Genomic DNA, 19,919 nt, shown 5'->3' with positions numbered 1-19,919 from the left:
GTCATGAGGAATGATTTGGCCTACATAGGCAGTTCATAGGCAACAGGATTATGACTAGAATTTAGTTGCTTTCGTTTTTTTTTTTTTAAAGTATTTCATCTGGGTTGGAGAGATGGCCCAGTGTTGTAGAGGACCTGGGTTCAGGTCCCAGCACCCACAAAGATGTCTCACTCTAGTTCCAGGGGATCCTGCTGGCATGTGATAAGCATGGTTACACAGGGTCACACATACACACGTAAATAAATAAAAAACCCAATCAGTTCTAAAAACAATTAAATCTGAGCCTTAGCCGGCCCGTGGTGTCACACGCCTCTAATCCCAGTGCTTGGGAGGTAGAGGCAGGTGGCTCTCTGTAAGTTTGAGGCCAGCCTGGTGTACAAAGTGATTCCAGGACAGCCAGGGCCACAGACAGAGAGACCCTGTCTCAGAAACCAGAACAAAAAAAAAAAAGCTAAGCTTTTATTATTTTGAGGCAGGATCTCAGTATATATCCTTGGCTGGTCTAAAATAAAGCTATCTTCAAAAAACATCACCCCCCAAACAAACAAACAAAAACAAAGTCAAATCCCCAGACAAACAAAAACTAAGAAAGCAGGGTGAACAAGTGATGAACAAGCCACGAGGCTGCAATTCTCTATAGTCCCTTTCATTTTTCTGACCCTTTCCTCTGTTGATGGACTGTATAGCCTTTCAGCAGAGTGAACCCTTTCCTCTCCAAGTTGCTTTTGGTGGTGGTCTTCATCACAGAAATAAAGTAATTAATAGAGTCAGTAATCAAAGATTTCAGTAGTGAAAGTGGAAGAATTAATTGATGTATGCATTTGTATATCTAAGCTTTATTCTTGAAGTATTGGCTTTAATATTCATTTAACATTTATTCATACTTTTATCCTTCTATTTCAGTATCAGATATAGAAGGTGGTGATGGACTGCAGCTCAGAAAGGAACATACTCTCAAAATATTTGCTTATATCAATTCCTGGACTCAGAGGTATGCAGTTGTAGGTATTTTGAAGACTAACTTGGTGGATTGTATAAATTGCCATTACTTGTCATTAGATTTTCTTTTAGGATGTTTTATTACATGTTTTTTTAATTAAATGATACTTTATCAGTATTCAGTCATTTTACCTTTTTAAAATTATGGGCTTGATTATGACATTGTTATTATTTTTAAAGATTTATTTATTATATATACAGTGCTCTGCCTGCATGTACACCTGCACACCAGAAAAAGGCCATTAGATCACATTATAGATGATTATGAGCCACTATGTGGGTACTGGGAATTGAACTCAGGACCTGTGGAAGAGCAGTCAGTGCTCTTAACCTCTGAGCCTTCTCTCCAGCCCTGACATTTTTAAAATAACATAAAAATTGATTTTTTTCTTTTACCTCTTCCTCATTCTCTAGGAATGAGGGACTAAAATTTTGGAAAGTAGTTATTTTGAGAGATAAGGGATGTTTATGGCTTTTCAAGATGGAGTCTCTTTGTATAGCCCCGTATGTCCTGGAACTCACTCTGTAGAACAAGCTAGTCTGACTCGTAAATTTGCCTGCCTCTGCCTCCCTGAATGCTGGGATTACAGGTGTGCCCTGCTGTGCCCGGCCAGACCAACCTTTATACCATACATAAATTGATAATATACAAAATAAAACTCCAAGGATCATCGTTTCTAATACAACCAATATGAAAAAAGACAGTAAATTATGTCTCTGTGATATTAGTCGGTGGTGGCAAACTGTTTTTTACAGTGCTGATCAAGCCCATCAGTTTCTGGGTTCTACTGAGCTGTATCCTCAGCCCTGTAGTACTCTTTGTTTTATTTTTATTTTTTTTTTGAGGGGGGATGGTAAGATGATGCAATTTGAACTCAAGGCCTTATATATGCTGCACAGGTGTTCTTACACTTACATATCCTTAGCACCTTGCTAAATGTCTTTTCACTTGTGTGCTTGCCCAATTTGAACTAGGCTTTATAAAACTTTTATGAGTTTGAAAAATGTTTAGAGTGGGCCAAAGAGATGGTTCAGTGGGTAAAGCTACCAAGCGTCATAACTGAAAACCCAAGTTCAACCCAGGGACATATATGGTGGAAAGAGAGAACTGGCTCCCACAAGTTGTTCTGTGTCTTCCACACGTGTCATGGCATGAGTACATCTGTGCATATGGGTGTGAGGAAACACTACATCTATATCAACTCCCCCCCCCATTCCCCGAGACAGGGTCTCATTATGTAGCTCTGGCTGTCCTTGTACTCACTGTATAGACCCAGCAGGCCTCAAACTAAAAGAATATGCTTGCTTTCTTCTTTAGTGCTAGGATTAAAGGTGTGCTCCACCACATCTGGCAATAAATATAAAATTAAAAAAATACTTGAAGTATTGTAGTTATTGATCAGTGAACATACTACATGTTGTAACATGTTCAGTATGACTGATAATAAAAACTTCCAATATTTTCAAATTTCAGCTATCCAGTTTTTTTTTTTCCCTTGGAGACAGGGTTTCTCTGTGTATGTAGCCTGGGCTGTTTCTGTGTATGTAGCATATGTCTGTCTGAAGGTATCAAATGTTGGAGTTACAGACAGTTGAGAGCTGTCAAGTAGTTGCTGGGAATTGAACTCTGGTCCTCTGGGAGAACAGTCTGTGCTCTTAACCACTGAGCCATCTCTCCAGCCTTTCCCACCCCCCCCCCCAGACAGGGTTTTTCAGTATAGCCTTGGCTGTTCTGGGACTTACTCTGTAGACCAGGCTGGCTTTGATTCACAGAGATCTGACTGTCTCTGCCTCACACATACTGGAATCAAAGACATGAGCTATCACTGCTTGCCTTGAAAGCTTCTACTTTTTAAAATGTATTTGAATGTCAGTCAGCACACTACATACATGCTTAGTGTCTATGGAGGCCAACAGAGGCCATTAGATCCCCTAGAACTGGAGTTATAGATAGTTGTGGGCCACCATGTGGGTTCTGAGAATAGAGCCTGGGTCTACTGTAGGAGCAGCAAATGCTCTTAACCGCTTTGATTTTTTTTGATACAGGGTTTCTCTGTGTAACAGCCCTGGCTGTCCTGGAAATCTCTTTGTAGACTAGGCCAGCCTCAAATTCACAGAGATCCACCTGCCTCTGTCTCCCAGGTGCTTGAATTAGAGGTATATACTACCATGCCCAGCTCAGCTAGTCTTTTTTTGTTTCATTTTTTTCTAGAAGGCCTCTCTGAGTATCTTTGGCTGTCCCAGAACTCACTGTTTCAGACCAGGCTGGCCTTGAACTCAGAGGTCCTCCTGCCTCTGCCTCCCAAGGGCTGGGATTAAAGGCATGTGCCACCACCACCCAGCTGAATCTCAATTATTCTACAGTGATATTTTTGTTACAGTATTTTTCTCTTAGTAAAATTAGCAGATTTTAGGAAAAGTTAGTAGGTTGTAAGTACTTAAAACTTATGTGCAAGGTTAATTTTGACATCTTTCCTGAATATCAACTGTATGGACTGAGTTAATTGCTTTCATTATGAGTAGACTGGCCAGGCAGTGGTGACTCACACCTTTAATCCCAGCAGTTGGGAGGCAGAGGCAGGTGGATCTCTGAGTTTGAGGCCAGATTGTTCTACAGAGTGAGTTCAAGGACAGCTAAAGCTACAGAAAAACCCTGTCTCAAAAAAACAAAAAAAGACTAGATGAATATATATTTTTAAATATTAAACTGTTAATTTAAAAATTAACTTTAATAACTTTGGTGATTTGCTTTGAAAAGTTATATCTGAGTCATAATTTTGAGTTTGTAGTAGCTACAGCTAGATGGCAACATAATATACTGGGAAAAAAACTCAACACTTGTAATTTCAGAATTTATTGGTGCACCTGAATAAAGTGAAATCCATAGAGATAACATAATATCTTTCCCTAGTATCTTACTTGTAGTTATTAGTGGAGCTGAGGTTGTAATTCTCATTTTGAATTTTAATTTTATAGTAGATAAATATTTATAATCCCTCTGTTAGTATTTTTAATGTAATCTATGAATGAAATTATAACGAAATAATACAATGAAAAATACAGTGAAATTATAAAGGAAATCTTGATATGTACAGTTGTAGGCAATAATTAATAGGCTTTATCAAAATATCAGAGTTTGTTTTCAAATTGATGAGAACCTCTGCTTGATCAGTTACTTCCTAAAATAGTTTGAAGCTGTCATTGGAGACAGACATGAATTAAAGTTATGCTTTATTACCTATGAACTTGGTCATGATGACAAGTTTTTTCACCTCTGAGTTTTCACGTCTTAATTCATGAATTGCAGTGATGCTGTAGCTTGGTAAGAAAACAGAACACAAAATACCAACTTAGCACTGTCTTTTTTTTTTTTTTAGCTGGCCATGGTGGTGCATGCCTTCAATTCCAGCACTTAGAAGGCAGAGGCAGGCAGATTTCTGATTTTTCAGGCTTTCTGGGTCTGCATAATGAGTTCTAGGACAGCCTGAGCTACATAACAAGATTCTGTCTGGGGGGGGAAGGCCAAAATTTAGTTAATTAAATAATTTTATGTGATTTGTTATTTTGCCTGCGTGCATGACTGTGCATGCAGCACGAGTGTGCAGTGTCTATGGAGAGAACAGAAGAGGGCAATAGACTCCCTGTAACTGAAGTTAGAGATGGTTGTTAGCTCTCCATGTGGGTGCTGGGGGGTCTCTTGAAGAGGAGCCAGTGCTCTTACTTGCTGCTGAGACGTCTCTGCAGCCGCCTGTGAAATTGTGATGGTGTGTGTTGAATTCAAGGTCTCATGTATGGTAGGCAAGCACTCAGTATTGAGCTACATATTCCATGTATACTTCTGATACAAATAACTTAATGAACAATTGTTTTAATTAAAACTACTAAACTTCATTTTGGAATAAAATATAAACTGAAATGTAGTTATATAAGCTGAAGCCGGAATGGCCAGACTGGAAAATTCAAACCTTTATGTATAATCTATAATATTTATAATTCTGTTTACATGTGAATTAAATAGGATTTTTTTTTTTTTTAGTAATGAAATCAAGTGTTTTTCTAGTCTTGCTTGTTTTTATTTATTTCTGCTTTTTTTTTTTGAGACAGGGTCTCACTATGTAGCCTTGGCTAGCCTGTAACTCAGTGTATAGACCAAGTTGGCCTTGAACTCACAAAGATCAGTCTGCCTTTGTCTCCTGAGTGCTGGGATTAAAGACTTAAGCACCATGCCTAACTTGTTTATGTTGGTAGAATGAAGAAGAGCTAATAACAACCTCCAGTTGATTAACATTACTGTAAACTTTACCCATTCTTTCTTACACTTCAACAAATATTGTTGTCTAAGTTTAAGGTTGTACTTCTTCCGGGGGGTAAATAGCTATTAACAGTTAATCTGCAAGAAAGATAAGGTGCCAGCCCATAAGTGGATTTTGGTAAACTAATAAATTGGTGACCTTTCATGGAGAAAAGTTTTTCTAGCTTTCACATATTATCAGTAAATTGGGATGGACATAATTTAGTTGAGTGTGTTCAGCATTTGTGAGAACCCTGGATTTGATTTCCTATCACCAGATGATTAAATCAATGTAATCTTACCAGAATTTGCAATTATAATGTATTGACCAGGATAGGTAGGTGAAGGACAGTGTTCACTTAAGAATTAATATGTTGTCCTGGACAGATGGCTCAGAGGTTAAGAGCACTGATTGCTCTTCCAGAGGTCATGAGTTCAATTCCCAGCAACCACATGGTGGCTCACAACCATCTATAATGAGATCTGGTGCCCTCTTCTGGAGTGTAGGTATACAAAACATTGTATACATAATAAATAAATCTTAAAAAATTGTTAGAGGCTTGGTGTGGTGGCACATGTCTTTAATCCCAGTATACAGAGGAGTCAGAGGGTTCTTTTTGAGTTAGTTTGAGGCTCGCCTGATCTACATAGTGAATTCTAGGACAGCCAGGGTTATGTAGAAAGACTCTGTCTCCAAAACAAAACAACAATAAAAAAACCAAGAAAACACACACAAAGGTGTGTTGGGTTTATTGGTGAGATGGCTCAGTGTGACACATGTGGTGTACATACTGTCACTCACAGAATTAAAATAAATACTTTGTTTAGTGGAACACACCTTTAATCCTAGCTCATAGGAGACACAGACAGGCAGATCTTTGTGAATTCCAAACTAAAGTGGCCAGCCAGAGCCACATGGCGAGTCCCTGGTTTAAAGGACAAAGGGAAAACAGGCTGGTGGTGGTGCACTCTTTAAATCCCAGCACTTGGAGGCAGAGGCAGGTGGATCTCTGTGATTTCAGGTCTACAGAGTAAGTTCTAAGATAGCTCAGGCTGCACCGAGAAACCCTGTCTTGAAAAAGAAAAGAAAAAGATATTGATATTATTATTTAAGATATTTTATTATTTATTTTTTGTCTAGAATTTAGCTCATATAAAACAGTTTTTGAGATCCAAGATGAAAGCCTTAGATGGAGTCAACTTAGGTCATGCCTGTAATCCCAGCATTTAGAAGGCAGGGGTAGGAGGGTCCCAGGTTCCCAAGTTCTTAGCTGTTCTTGCCTACCTAGTTAGACCTTCTCTGAACAAACAGACAAAACGTGTGCAATGAAAATTTGTAACACTAAATTGATGAGGCTAATTTACAGACTTTTCATAGTATTATTATCCTTTTTTTTTTTTTTTTTAAGAGACAGGTTCTGTATATAACTTTGGTTATCCTGGAACTCACTATGTAGACCAGGCTGGCCTTCAGCTCAGAGAGATTTGCCTGCCTCTGCCTCTTGAGTGCTGGTGTAAGACTTATTGTTTCTGATAACCTTCCATATGATAAGAACTCCAGAGCAATTGAAATTAAGTTTTCAATAGAATATCTGTGGAAACTATCAACGATCACATTTAAAATGAACACCATTGATAAAAAAGTGTCAGGTTTCCTGTGAGTAATTAGGTTCTGAGAACTGGAAGTCTTTAACAAAGGTTTACCAAGCAGCCCAGTTCTTAGTACTGCTGAAAGTCTACAGTCTAAGCCCCCGTTGTGGGCTGAGCTAGCTGGCCCCTGTGTCAGCTCTAGCAGTCACCACATTCAGCAAGCTTTGTTCTGCTCTGAGCAGGCCTACAAGAAAGGATTAGTAGTTTTAGATGTTCTGGAATTTTTTTTCGGGTATTGAATACTGTGTTGTAATAGTTTTTTTTTTATTTTTGGTTGTTTTGTTTTTTTTGGCGTTTATTTATGTGTGTCATTGGTTTGCCTGCATGCATGTATGTATATCACAAGATGCCTTGTGCTCTAGGAAGTGAGAAGAGAGCTTTGAATCCACTGGAAGTAAATTTACTGATGGTTGTGAGCCTCTGTGTGAGTTCTGGGAGCTGAACCTGGGTCCCCTGGAAGCTCAGCCAGTGACCCAGCTATCTATCTCTCCAGCTTCTTGAAATAGTTCTTTAATGTTTTTAACAAGAGCAGGATAGAGAAATGATAGTAGGTTTGTGTTGTCAAGTGAAATTCTATAATCTGTCTTCAGAAATTTTATTTGTCTTATGGTTCTTCATGAGTTTTTCCTACTAACCTTTATTGGAGCTACATGTTTTATGCTATCATTGCATTTTAAAAGCTTATTAGCATGTACATATATATGATGTATGTGAGAGTGCACAAGTTTTGTAGTTTTTCCTCTGTGGGTCCCAGGGATTGAACTTGGGTTGCTAGTCTCGCCCAGCAAGTTTTTTTACCCACTAAGTTATCTAGCCAGCTTTCATATCATGGGTTCTAATACAAATCTAAATTCAGATGAGAAGCATACATTTTACTTGGGTAATAAATTCATAATCAGGCTGGAATGCTAGGAGAGGTATGTGTGATACAGAATAATAAATACAAGAAATCCACACAAGTATTAGAAGTCATTGATGCAGGCTGGGGCACATTTACAGCAGCAGAAGATAGGTAGATCTCTTGATTTTGAAGCCAACGTGGTCAATGGAGCATGTTCTAGGCCAACCAGACCTTCACAGCCAGACTGTCTCTCCCTGTCCCAAAAAGCAGTTGAAAGAGAAAGCATATAGTACTTTTAAGTCCTCCTTCTTAATCCTGTTTAAAATTCTGTTTTCTGAGATTGTGTTATTAAAAAGCTGTTGCATTACCTGTCAGTTTTAGGTATAACTGTAACCTCTTTAAGACACATAGCATTTTACTTTACCACATCCTTTCAGTGTAGTTGCTATCAATTCTTAGCATACTTGTAAAAGTAAAAAAGCTGTTTAGAGATGTGCCAAAATGTTAAGTGGTTCATTTTATATCTGATACATTCTTTGTTTCCTGGGGTCTCTCTCTACTGACTTGTTTTTCATTTGAGTAATTTTCTATATAGGAGTCATAAAATCTTAACTTTTAAGCCTTTTTAGTGGTGATATGTGCCTCCCCCTTCCCCCCGACTGAGTTTCTCTGTGGAGCCTTGGCTGTTCTGGACTCTCTTTGTAGACCAGGCTGGCCTCAAACTCAATAGTGACCCGACTACCTGTGCTTTCACTGAGTGCTGGGATTAATGTTTAATGGCTTGAGCCATCACGCCTGGCTGTGATCTGTTATTTTGACTTGAACCATGAGTTTCAGTTTGTATTGTTTGCTCTTAAGCTAGCTTCCTCTCAGATTTCATCCTTAAGCTTTTACTATTTTCCTACCTGTGCTTTCCAGTGTTGTGTATTTTGGTGCTTATTGCTCTATTGTTTTACTAGGACCTTTTTTGAGTAAAGTTATATGGAAAATAGATGATTTCTAGACTTGGAGTGCCTAAAGTGTGTACTCTCATGTGTACTTTTGTTGCTTGTGCTTTAGTTGAATACAGGAAACTGGGTGGCAGGTTTATTTTTCTCAGAACTTTGTAAGGGGTGCATCTTTGTGTTCCAGGGATCCAAGTGTTGGCTTTTCTCAAGTATTAGCTTTTCCCCCCTTTAGAAATACTGTCTGTGTATCTCTAGTTGGCCCAGAGTAGGCCTAAAACTTGGGACTCTCCTATCTCAGCCTTCTGAGTGTAGAACTATAGATGCATGTCATGATACCGGGCAGTTGTAGCAGTTCTTATTCCTTAGTTTTCCCTTAATATCCTGCTTAAAAGCTTTAGAATATTTTTCTCCTGCATTTCAAACACTGTAAGTGAATAAGCCTTTCCATTCTGAAAATGGATATATATCAAAAAGAAGGCGACTGACAAGAGCTAGAGAGAGTCTAAGTGCGGGGGAGTGTAAACTGGAATAGCCCTATAAAAATCTGTGCTGGTTTCTACACATAGAACTAACCGGCCCGCCCGCCTGCCCTCTCCCTCTCTCCCTCTTCCTGAGACACAGTTTTTGTGTGTATGTCTGGCTGTCCTAGAACTTGCTGTGTGGCCTTGAACTCACGGAGATCTACCTGCCTCTGCCTCCCAAGTGCTGGGATTAAAGGTCTGCACTACCAGACTTAGCCAACTAGAACTTTGATGTGATTAATTTATACCACTCCTGGACACCTACCGATCTTTATCTATGTTTATTGCTACTGTTTTCATAGCAGGGAATATAATAAACTTAGATGTTCATCAATAGAAGAGTGGATAATGGAAATGTGGTATTTATACCCAGTGGACTTAATTCACTTCTAAAGAATTATGCTATTTCTAGAAAAGTGTAAAAATGTATTGAACTTGGAAATATTTTATGTTGAGGTAACTCAGACTCCTAAAGACAAACAATATATCCTCTCTCATGTGACTCACAACTTTTTGTAGATGTGTATCTATGTGGGAGAGAGAATACATGCTAGGAAAGCAGAAAGAGGCTTATGAGAAAATACGACTTCCCGCAGAAAATTACTCTATAATACAAAGTCTTAGTAACTGATATCTGAGCTATACTTGAGAATCCCTGTAAGCTGTGATTGATTGGATTAGCATATGACCATTTATGAAAATTCTTAAATTCCTGATTATGCTGTTAGAACTAGTATTTAAATTGGCTTCAGATATATTTCCTCTTTTGATTAGTAATTTCATTTTTTGCACATTTAATACGTTTTCATTGAGTTTTACTTTAATTTTGATCTTGATGCTTTTTATCTTTCATTAGTTTTTTTTTCAAGTGTAAACTTATCTTCCGATAAATTGATATAAAAATACTAGAAATCCTTGAGAACTTTTATTTTATTATTTCCTTACTTCCATCTGTTCTTTAGACCTGTTACTAGTCTTGATTGGCTATATACTTCTCTTTTTCTCTCCAGTGTCAGTTTTTGTCTTCCTTTTTGGGGGAATTGCTTTACTTTCCCAATTTGGATCTTCTGTTATGTATTACAAGTTCCTAAAATTTTAATTGGATTTTAAATGATAAATGATATGTTTGTTTGAAAGGTGAACACATAGTCTATGTACAATTAAAGAGCTTTTTATCTTCAATGGTGCTCAGGGAGGAACCCAGAGCAGACAAGTGACCTCACATTGAGCTCCATGCCCAGCTTCTAAGGGCTCAGTTTTGTAATCCCTACTTAGATTTTTATAACATTCATTCTTTCAGTAACCTTTTATCTGCTAGGTTCGCTAAGTGTTAGAAAGTGCAGTTAACTTCTTTTCTGTCATGTGATTGTGCTGGTTAGTGTTTTTTTGTTGTTGTTTTTGAATTTTTTTTTTTTAATCCAGTTGAAACAATCTATGGTCGGTCATCTGGGAAGTAGTAACCTCAACTCAGAAATTGGTTCTATCAGATCATGGAGCATTTCTGGATTAATGATTGATGTGGGAGGCCCCGCCCCTGGTAGGTGGTGCTATCCCTGTGCAGGGGTCCTGAAGCAGAAGGAGCACAGCTAATGAGCAGCATCCCTGCAGGTATCTGTTGAGCTCCTGCCTCCAAATTCTTGTCATGGTTGACACTTATGCCTTGGCTTCTCTCCTTGATGTAATGTGGATCAAAAGTGTAAGCCAAGTAATATCTTTTTTTCTCTAGTCACTTTTGGCTGGTGTTTTATCACAGCAACAGACAGCAAACTAAGACAAAAGCTGGCACCAGAAAACTATATTGTAGCTATTGTAGTGACAGACATGACCATGTTGTTTGGGAGGATAGGGGAAGTGTTGGGAACTTTGGGCTAGAAAAGTGCCCAAAACTGGCCTATTCTTTGGGAACTTGGAAGATAGTGTTGAGAGGAGTGCAGAAGATAGAGGCCTGCTTTGTGGAATTTTATTGGGAAGCAAGAACTCTCTTAGGGCCATTTGTATTGCTCTATTTGGATTAATAACTTGTGGGTCTGGTCAGCTGCAGCTAAAGAATCAGCTGTGAATGTGCAAAGAGTATAGCACCACTGAAATGAAACCTTTGCTTTACTGAGACAATTGATGTTTGCTGAGGCTGAAAAAGCAGCTGTTCCTAAGAAGAGACCAGTATCACTGAGGCGAACTCTTGTGGGGAGTATTTATTTCCTCAGGATCAGCACACAGAAGCTGTGGTTCAGAGGAGCCAAGGCTGTATCCGAAGTTGGGAGTTGGAACTTGATAATGTCTAAGAGGCTTCCATGTGGTGTTGGCTTTGGCTGTATGAAAGTTGCATTTTTGTTTTGTTTTGAGACAAGGTCTCTCTATGTACCCGCCTGTGTTGGAACTTGCTATGTAGACCTAGCTTTCCTGGAACTGACAGAGATTTTCCTGCTTTTGCCTCTTGAGTGCTGGCCCATGGAGGCTGTCTTTTATGGGAGTCATGGAGGGCAGTGGAGGCTTGGCAATGTGAAAGGCCAGGAAAGATTGCTGGTTAAAGCGTAGCCTCAGTTGCAGTGGAAACCCTGGGATTGAAAGAGTCGTGGGGAGAAGCTGAGGCTTGGTACCTTGGTACAGGGTTGGAATCCCTGAGGAGAGCACACAGGACAGGCTATTGGTGAAGGTGCAGCCTCAGCTGCAGTGGAGGCTCCAGCATATCAGAGATGCCAGGACTATGGGCATTTTATTAGTTAATGATTGATTTGGGAGGACCCAGACCACTGTGCCAGGCAGTCCTGAGTTTTATCACAAAGCAAGCTCAGCAAGCCATGGGGATATGCTAAAAAAGAAGCATTTTTCCATGGCCTCTGCTTCAGTTTCTGCTTTCAGGTTTCTGCCTTGACTTTGTTTTCTCTTTCCTCAGTGAGGGATTGTGACCCCAGAGTTGTAAGATGAAATAAACCCTAAACCTCCTTAAGTTGCCTTTGGACACTTTATCAATAATGCCCAATAGAAAGGAAACCAGAACATTTCTATGTTGTATTTACCTCTGAGGGCCTTTTTTTTTGAGAGAGAGAGAGTCTTGCCATATGTAGACTAGGCCTGCCTTGAATTCAAGGATTAAAAGGTGTGTACCACCAAGCTAGACTGAATCTTTTTACTGTTTTTGTCATCTTTGGTGATAGAAGATTTTTTTATGTTTTATTTTGGCCATTTTGCTCCTCTTTTTCTTGGCTCTACTTCATAGCAAGGGCACATAACAAAGTGAGTTGGATATTCCAGTGGGTGGGACACCTTAAAATGATGATCTGTCTGTACTATATGATAGGTATAAATAAAATGGTGAGGTTTTTTTATTTGTTTTGTTTTTGAGACAGGGTTTCACTGTGTAGCTTGTGTGGCCTAGAACTCACTATGTATACCAGGCTGGCCTCAAAGTAGGCTTTCTTATCAAGGATAGGTCTTTTGGACTCTATTTTCTTTTATATATATATAAACATTTATGTATAAGTATGTATTATATATATCTCCTTCATTCTTTGGCTATGGTTAGATGTTGGGAGGGGAGGTTAATCCTCGTTTTCTGTCATCTGCTTCATCCTTGCCTGGGCCTTTCCAATGTGTGTTTTTTTTTTTGTTGTTGTTATTGTTTTTACACTGGGTTTCACTATGTAGCTCTGGTTGGTCTGAAATCCACAGATTCAGCTCCCTCTGCCTACCTAATTATAGGATTAAAGGCATACATTACCACCCATCTTAATTCCCATTTCCTTTTTATTTTTCTTTTGTTTTTTATTATTTTAAGTGTGTGGATGTTTTGCTCACATGTGTCTCTCTGCTTCACATGCATGTAGTGCCTGCAGAGGCCAGGGGAAGTTGTTGGGTTCTTTGGGACTGGAGTTAGAGACGATTGTGATTGACCCTCCATATGGATGATGAGAACTGAACCCGGGTCCTCTGGAAAAGCAGCCAGTGTTTTTAGTTACTAAACCATCTTAACAGCCCCAATTCACGTTTTCTGACAAAATTTTGTCTTTCCTATTCTGTATTTGTATTCTGTAATTTGTATTTCCTATTTTTTTAAGATTTATTTATTTTTTAAGATTTATTATATAAGATTTATTTATTTATTTTGTATAGTGTTCTGCCTGCAGGTACACCTGCAGGCCAGAAGAAGGCACCAGATCTCATTATAGATGGTTATGAGCCACCATATGGTTACTGGGAATTGAACTCAGGACCTTTGGAAGAAAAATCAGGGCTCTTAACCTTTGAGCCATCTCTCGAGCCCCCCTATTCTAAGTCTTAGCCAAGATCTTTAAGAACTCAGATTTTAGCTTTACCAAGAAAAATGCCTAGCTCTATGACTTCCCACTTTAAAGACAATTACATGTTAGCATTATAGGAAAAATTGGAGTCTGGAGTAGTGGTACATGCCTGTAATGCTCAAATTCTGGAGTCAAGGGCAAGAGGATGTTGGCTAGCCTGAACTCAAAAGGGAGGCCCTGTCAGTGCAAAAATGGGATGTGAGTCAGCGGTTAAGAGGCTTCCGAGTGTATGTGAAGTCCTGGATTTGGTCCCAACTATTGGGGGTAAAAAAAAAAAGGCAGAACATGAGAGGTAGGAAGGTTGTTCATTAGAAAAACACTGAGTAATTTTTGGTTGGTTTGTTCTAAGGTTGGGGGGTGTGGTATATCACTTTGTAGTCCTGGCTCACTTGGAATAACTCAGAAAGCTCTACCTGCCTCTTGACACTGGCATTAAAGACACTGTATTTGCTTTTCCTCATACAGATTATAATATGGGCTGGGGGTTCATTGGTTACGAGTACCCATCTTCAGTTTATAACATCCCTGTCTGGCGGCTCACAACTGCCTGTAAGTGCAGATCCAGGGGATTTTGATGCGCTTTTGTGGCCTTCATAGGAAGGTGTGCTTACACACATGCACGCGCGCACGCACGCACACACACACACACACACACACACACACACACACACACACACACTGGAAGTCTAGGTGTTTTGACACATACCTTTAATCCTAATATTTGAGTGTCAAAGGGAGGTAAATCTCTTGAGTTTGAGGCCAACCTGGTCTACACAGTGAATTCTAGACCATACAGAGCCACATAGTGAGACTTTATTTCAAAAGCAAAAACACAAAAACTTCATTTTTTTTTAAATAATGGTAACATGGAATCTTATAGCTGGAAGAGACCTTTAAAGTAAGACCTGTTTTATTTCATCAGTGTAACAAATTCCTCCAAAAATAGTATTTATTTAATTAATTAATTAACTAGAGACAGTATCACAGTGGGATAGGAATTTTGGAATTCTGGGTTGGGTTTATCATAAGGTTTTAGTTAAGTTATTGTTCATGTTGTAAAGAGTTAAGTACTTCTGTGTATATTATTTAATTACTGATTTACAAGATTTTTAATTACCTGAAGTATGCCAGAGATTGTGCTGTTAATGGAACTTGTATAAGATAACTAGATTTGTATGCTATACTTACCTGACATTTCCTGATTCTTTGTTTTTTATCTGACATTGAAGAGAGAATTTGTGTTTCTAAATATGTCTGGTCTTCTGGATAGGGTCAGAATACCCATCCCAAGTAGTCTTCAAGAGATCTATTTATTTAAAAATATAGCTAGATAATGATTTTTGTTAGCTAATAAAACATGTCTTCAGTAACTTGTAGCTCTAGTAATAAAGTGTTTGTGCTGCTGCTGCTACATACTTTGGCTTTCTGAAACGGGGTCTCTGAATATAGCCCTGGCTGTCCTTCAACCTACAGAGGTCTACTTCCCGTTCTGCTCCCCAAACGCTGGGATTAAACGCATGCCCCACCTTCCGGGCCTGTGATTCTAGTCTAAAAAATTCATAATTGCTACCCTCGCAGAAAGGGGAAATTTATTTTTTAAAAAAGTATTTTAGTATTGCTTCTTCTGTTATTTATTAAAATGTATATTGTTCTCTCCAGGAAGCATTTATTTATTGCATTTTATTTTCTCTTATAGGCAATGTCTATGCTGCTTCAAGGAATATAAGCATTTGGAGATTTTTAACCAAGTAGTATGTGCACTTATTAACTTAGTGATTGCCCAAGTTCAAGTGCTCCGGGACCAGCTTTGTAAACATTGTACTACCATTAACATAGATTCCACGTGGCAAGACGAGAGTAATCAAGCGGAAGAACCACTGAGTATAGATAGTAATGAAGGAAATACAGAAAGACAAAAATCAATAGAAAAAAAATCAAACTCTACAAGAATTTGTAATCTGACTGAGGAGGAATCTTCAAAGAGCTCTGATTCTTATAGTTTATGGAATACAGATGAGAAAGAAAAACTATTACTATGTGTAGCAAAAATTTTTCAAATTCAGTTTCCCTTATATACTGCTTACAAGCATAATACTCATCCTACTATAGAGGTATGTAAAAGTAGGTATTATGACTGTTATATTATCAAGTCCTGCTAAGCTTGTTAGCCACTTCTTATTTGCGAATGACTGAAACTAGTTATTTTTGATGGAGCACTTACTTTCCCTCTTTCACTCCCTTTTCTCTCCTTTCTTCCTTTTTTTCTTTGAGACAGGGTCTTACTATATAGTCCTGTAGTCTGGTCTTGAACTTTGTATTGTAGGGCTGGTCTTGAGGTTGGTTCACTTGTTTTTAGCCTGAGTACTCGTATTACAGGTGTGCACAACCATGTCCCAGCTTGATGGAAATTTTTCTAACTCATTACTGGTGTTGCCAAAATTGTCTTTTCCAGACCTTTATATAATAGTTTTTTGAAAATTTACATAATATATTTATAAAAGGAACTAAAATTTTAAGTAATTTAAATATTTTTAGGCTCTATTCATTATGGCTTAAAAAAAAACAGTGTCTGGGCATAGGTAGTTCAGTGATGGAGTGCTTACCTAATATTTGTATTAGGTCCTAAGTTCATGACTCAACACTGTCAAAAGTAAATCAAAATAATAGTTGCAGGGGGCTGGAGAGATGGCTCAGTGGTTAAGAGCACTGGCTGCTCTTCCAGAGGTCCTGAGTTCAGTTCCCAGCAACCACATGGTGTGTGTGAAAACAGAGTATTCATATACATAAAAAAATAAATCTTAAAAAAAAAATAGTTGCAGAGGACCCAGATTCTGTTCCCAGCACCCATGCCGTGATGCACAACTGTAGCTCTAGTTCAGGGGATCTGATGCCACTTCCTGACCTCTTCTGGCCCCTACCTTCATGTGGGGGGAAAACATGGTAAAGTACACACATATACATAAAACTAAAAAGAATAGTTGTGGTGAAAGAACCAGAGAGAGTTTTAATTTCGTTCTTAGGTGCCAGACTAGAATCTTTCATTGATAAACACAGTTTGACAAATTATATATACATTTTAAAGAGTATTTTCTAAGTTTAACTGCTTAATTTTCCATGTGTAATTTTTATGAGCACTTCAGAACTTTAGTAATTTTAGGATTTGTGAAGATACTTGTATTTGTAGAAGGAAGTTGTGATGACGTATTTGTCTTAGTGCAGTGCTTATTATTTCTCCTTCATTGGGACTGGGGAGCGCCTGCCTGGTTGGTGTGTGCTCATGCATTGCATTCACTTGGGGTCTCCATGTGAATCTCCTGGATTTGGGCTGCTGTCTGTCTGCCCCCTTGTATTTCACAGCTACTGTTTCTGCTGGGTGGACCAGCTTCCTTACATTGTGGTCCTTTTAGGAGTATTGGAGTTGGGTGAAAGTAGAAGCTCTCAGGCACCATAGGTTCCTCTGAAGTGGCAGAGAATGAATTTTGTCACATTTTGGTGACTGGTACAATTCATAAAGGCATTCAGCATTCAAAAGGGCCGTGTAGAAAATTGTAAATCCCATCTTTAGATGGGGAGGGAAGGCAAAGTGTTGTTGCTATTGTTATGTAATATGGGTTCAGGTGGCCTCGGGCTCCCTGTTGGTGGAAGACGGCTTTGAACGACTCTACAAGGATAAATTAACACACCTGCTGTGTGATGCTGGGCGCCAGGCACAGTGCTTGCTTGCTAGGGAAATGCCTGTCAACTAAGCCATAGCCCTGCTCCGTATTTATAGTCCTAGTTCTTATTTATATCTTAGTGAATCTGCTCTTATTTTGGTTTATTTTTCTCCCTTCCCCCTTTCCTCCCTACCTCTTTTTTCCTTTCCTTTCCTTCTCTCTGGCTCTCTCCTTTTTTTTTCTTTTGTTCTTTCTTTTTTTCTTTCCTTTTCTTTTTTGTTTTTTTTTGTGTGTATGTGTTTTGAGACAGGGTTTCTCTGTGTAGCTCTGTACAGGAACTTGTTTTGTAGACCAGGCTGGCTTTGAACTCAGAGGTCCACCTGCCTCTGCTTCTGCTGGGATTGAAGGCATGAACTACTACCATCCAGCTTTATTGGCTCCCTCCCCCCCAAGTCTTTACTTTTTTCAGCATGCATGTTCTGTAACCTTCATACTTACCAACTTTTCTTTACTTGAAAAAATAGTAGTCTTTTATTGGAATATTTTCACACTGTATTGAGAAAGCATAGCCCATTAAATGGTTATTACCTCATTAGAAGTATTCATAAGAACATTTGAGGTAGATTCTGCTTCTAGAATTTAGTGTGTAGTTTCTGTGTAGAAACTTTGTAAAGAATATTATATAATAAAATACATTAAACATACCAAAATGTCAGATTTTTTTTTTTTAACAAAACATTACTTAATTTTAACTTTAGGCATGGAGAGATTGTTCAATAGTTAAGAGCACTGGCTCCTCTTCCAGAGGGACTCAGGTTAAATTCCTAGCACCCATGTGGCAGCTCACACCTTGTCTGTTCCAGGGGATCCAGTACTCTCCTGTGTCCCACAAAGGCACTCTTTGAATATGGTACACAGATTTACATACAGGCAAAACACCCATACATATGAAATAAAAATCAATCTAAAGTTTTTAAAAATTTAATCTTTAGAATACAGTGTAAAACTGTTTTTTAGTCTCAAATTGGTATGAGAGATACTAGAAATACTTTCATTAGCAATGTAGGTGTCAACTTTATTGAGAAGTTAATTTTATCTAACTAGCTAATTAGTTTTGGGGGGCAGAACCTCACTTTGTAGCTACTTGGCTGGCCTGGCGTTTGCATTGTAGACAAGGTTGGCCTGACAGTCACAGAGATCCACCTATCTCTGCCAGTTAAATTTTTCTTAATGAAACTGGACAATGGAGCTCATGCATTTAATCCCAGTTCTCAAGAGATTGAGGCAGGAGGTTCAAAGTTGGAGGCCAGCTTGGGCCAACTACAGTTAGTTCCAGAGCAGCATGGGCTTCAGAGTAAGACTTTCACTCAAACACAGAGACCAAAAAGAAGTTCTAAGAGTACTATAAGTAATAGTAAATCTGATTTTGTTTTTAAACTCAGAGTTTAATATCTGTAATTTTTTTTTGGTTTTTAAAAATGATAATCTGTAAATTTCATAGTGCGTAATACCTTTTGCTTTGGAACAAAATACCTTGTTATTACTATTTTTCAGGAAAATTTTATGTGGTTTCTTGGTTACAACTAATGGTTTCATAAAATGTTTGAGGTAAAATTACTTTATTGGAATTTTATTAAATTTTTTATTAAACTAAAAATTTTATAAAATATAAAGGACTTTAAATTTGAATTTTATAGGCATGCTTCTTAAATGTTTTATTCTTATTCATTGTGTTAAAATACCCTAAAATTTGTGGTTCCTAGTCTAGGTGTCGGTTGTTTCATAAAGTACACAATCTTGGTGTACTTTACATATATTGTGGAGTTAGGCTACATGTGTTTACTTATTTTTAATTTTTATTTTTTTGGCTACATGTATTTATAAATGTGTTTGTATACTCTAACAATTGTTTTAAGGCCAATGCTTAATAAGCAGTGCAGTGCAGTGGCATTTAATTTTTTTCTTTCTTTTTTTCCAAGACAGAATTTCTCTGTGTGTACACTTGGCTGTCCTGGAACTCATTCTGTAGAGCAGGCTGGCTTTGAGCTCGCAGAGATCTGCCTGCCTCTGCCTTCCTCAGGGCATGAGCCACCACCACGCAGAAGGCACTTAATTTCTAGTTTATCTTTTTATTGTTTATTGAGACAAGTTCTCAGTTGAAGACCTTGGCCTTCAGCTTACAGTTCTGTGTCTCTACCTTTTAAGTTCTAGGGCTGCAGACGTGTCACCAGGTCAGCTCTCTTTCCTTTGACTTCACAGACCATCTACCCCTTAACTTGTTTTTATTTTTGTGGGTATGTTTTTCTGATTAAGCCTTTTATTTGAAGTTTTATTTTTAAGAGACCCCATTTGATGAAATTGTTTATAAGGATAAGGTTCAAAACTCATGGTATTTATTTTGATAAAAGTGACGAGAAGCCTACTCAGTACTCTTCTTTTAGAGAAAGCATTTACTTGGTTTATAGACATTAAGTGAGTTGGGCAGGTTTCTGCTGTATATCACTGTGATGTCTCACAATCAGGTCTTAACTGTGTAGAATAGTTTCTTAATAATTTAAATTAAATATCCACAGCCAAAAGTCAATAGAATGAGACTTACAGACATGCACCTCCTTCTAGCATCCCTCTTCAAGTTGAATAGTGTATGTATGTGTATGTACATACACATGTTTGAACATGTACACAGTTTGTGTGGGAGAGGCAGTAATAGGGTTTG

At 38.3% G+C, this 19,919-nt stretch overlaps 1 protein-coding gene across 5 annotated transcripts in view; it reads left to right on the top strand.

Moving 5' to 3' along the window:
• The window catches only part of Usp34 (ubiquitin specific peptidase 34), a 179,470-nt gene that overhangs the window by 12,898 nt on the left and 146,653 nt on the right, over positions 1–19,919 (top strand). For 4 of the 5 annotated variants that reach the window (XM_060365151.1, XM_060365152.1, XM_060365154.1 and 1 more), the window contains exons 2-3: positions 904–991; positions 15,244–15,658. In XM_060365151.1, coding sequence (XP_060221134.1) covers positions 904–991; positions 15,244–15,658 — 503 coding nt within the window. The remainder of the gene's footprint in view (positions 1–903; positions 992–15,243; positions 15,659–19,919) is intronic. The other variant, XM_060365153.1, reaches the window with a different exon arrangement.

Source organism: Meriones unguiculatus, chromosome 12 (genome assembly GCF_030254825.1).
Source record: "Meriones unguiculatus strain TT.TT164.6M chromosome 12, Bangor_MerUng_6.1, whole genome shotgun sequence".
Lineage (NCBI taxonomy): Eukaryota > Metazoa > Chordata > Mammalia > Rodentia > Muridae > Meriones > Meriones unguiculatus.
Note: the sequence above shows the minus strand (reverse complement) of the source record. Positions and strands in the feature narration are given on the sequence as shown.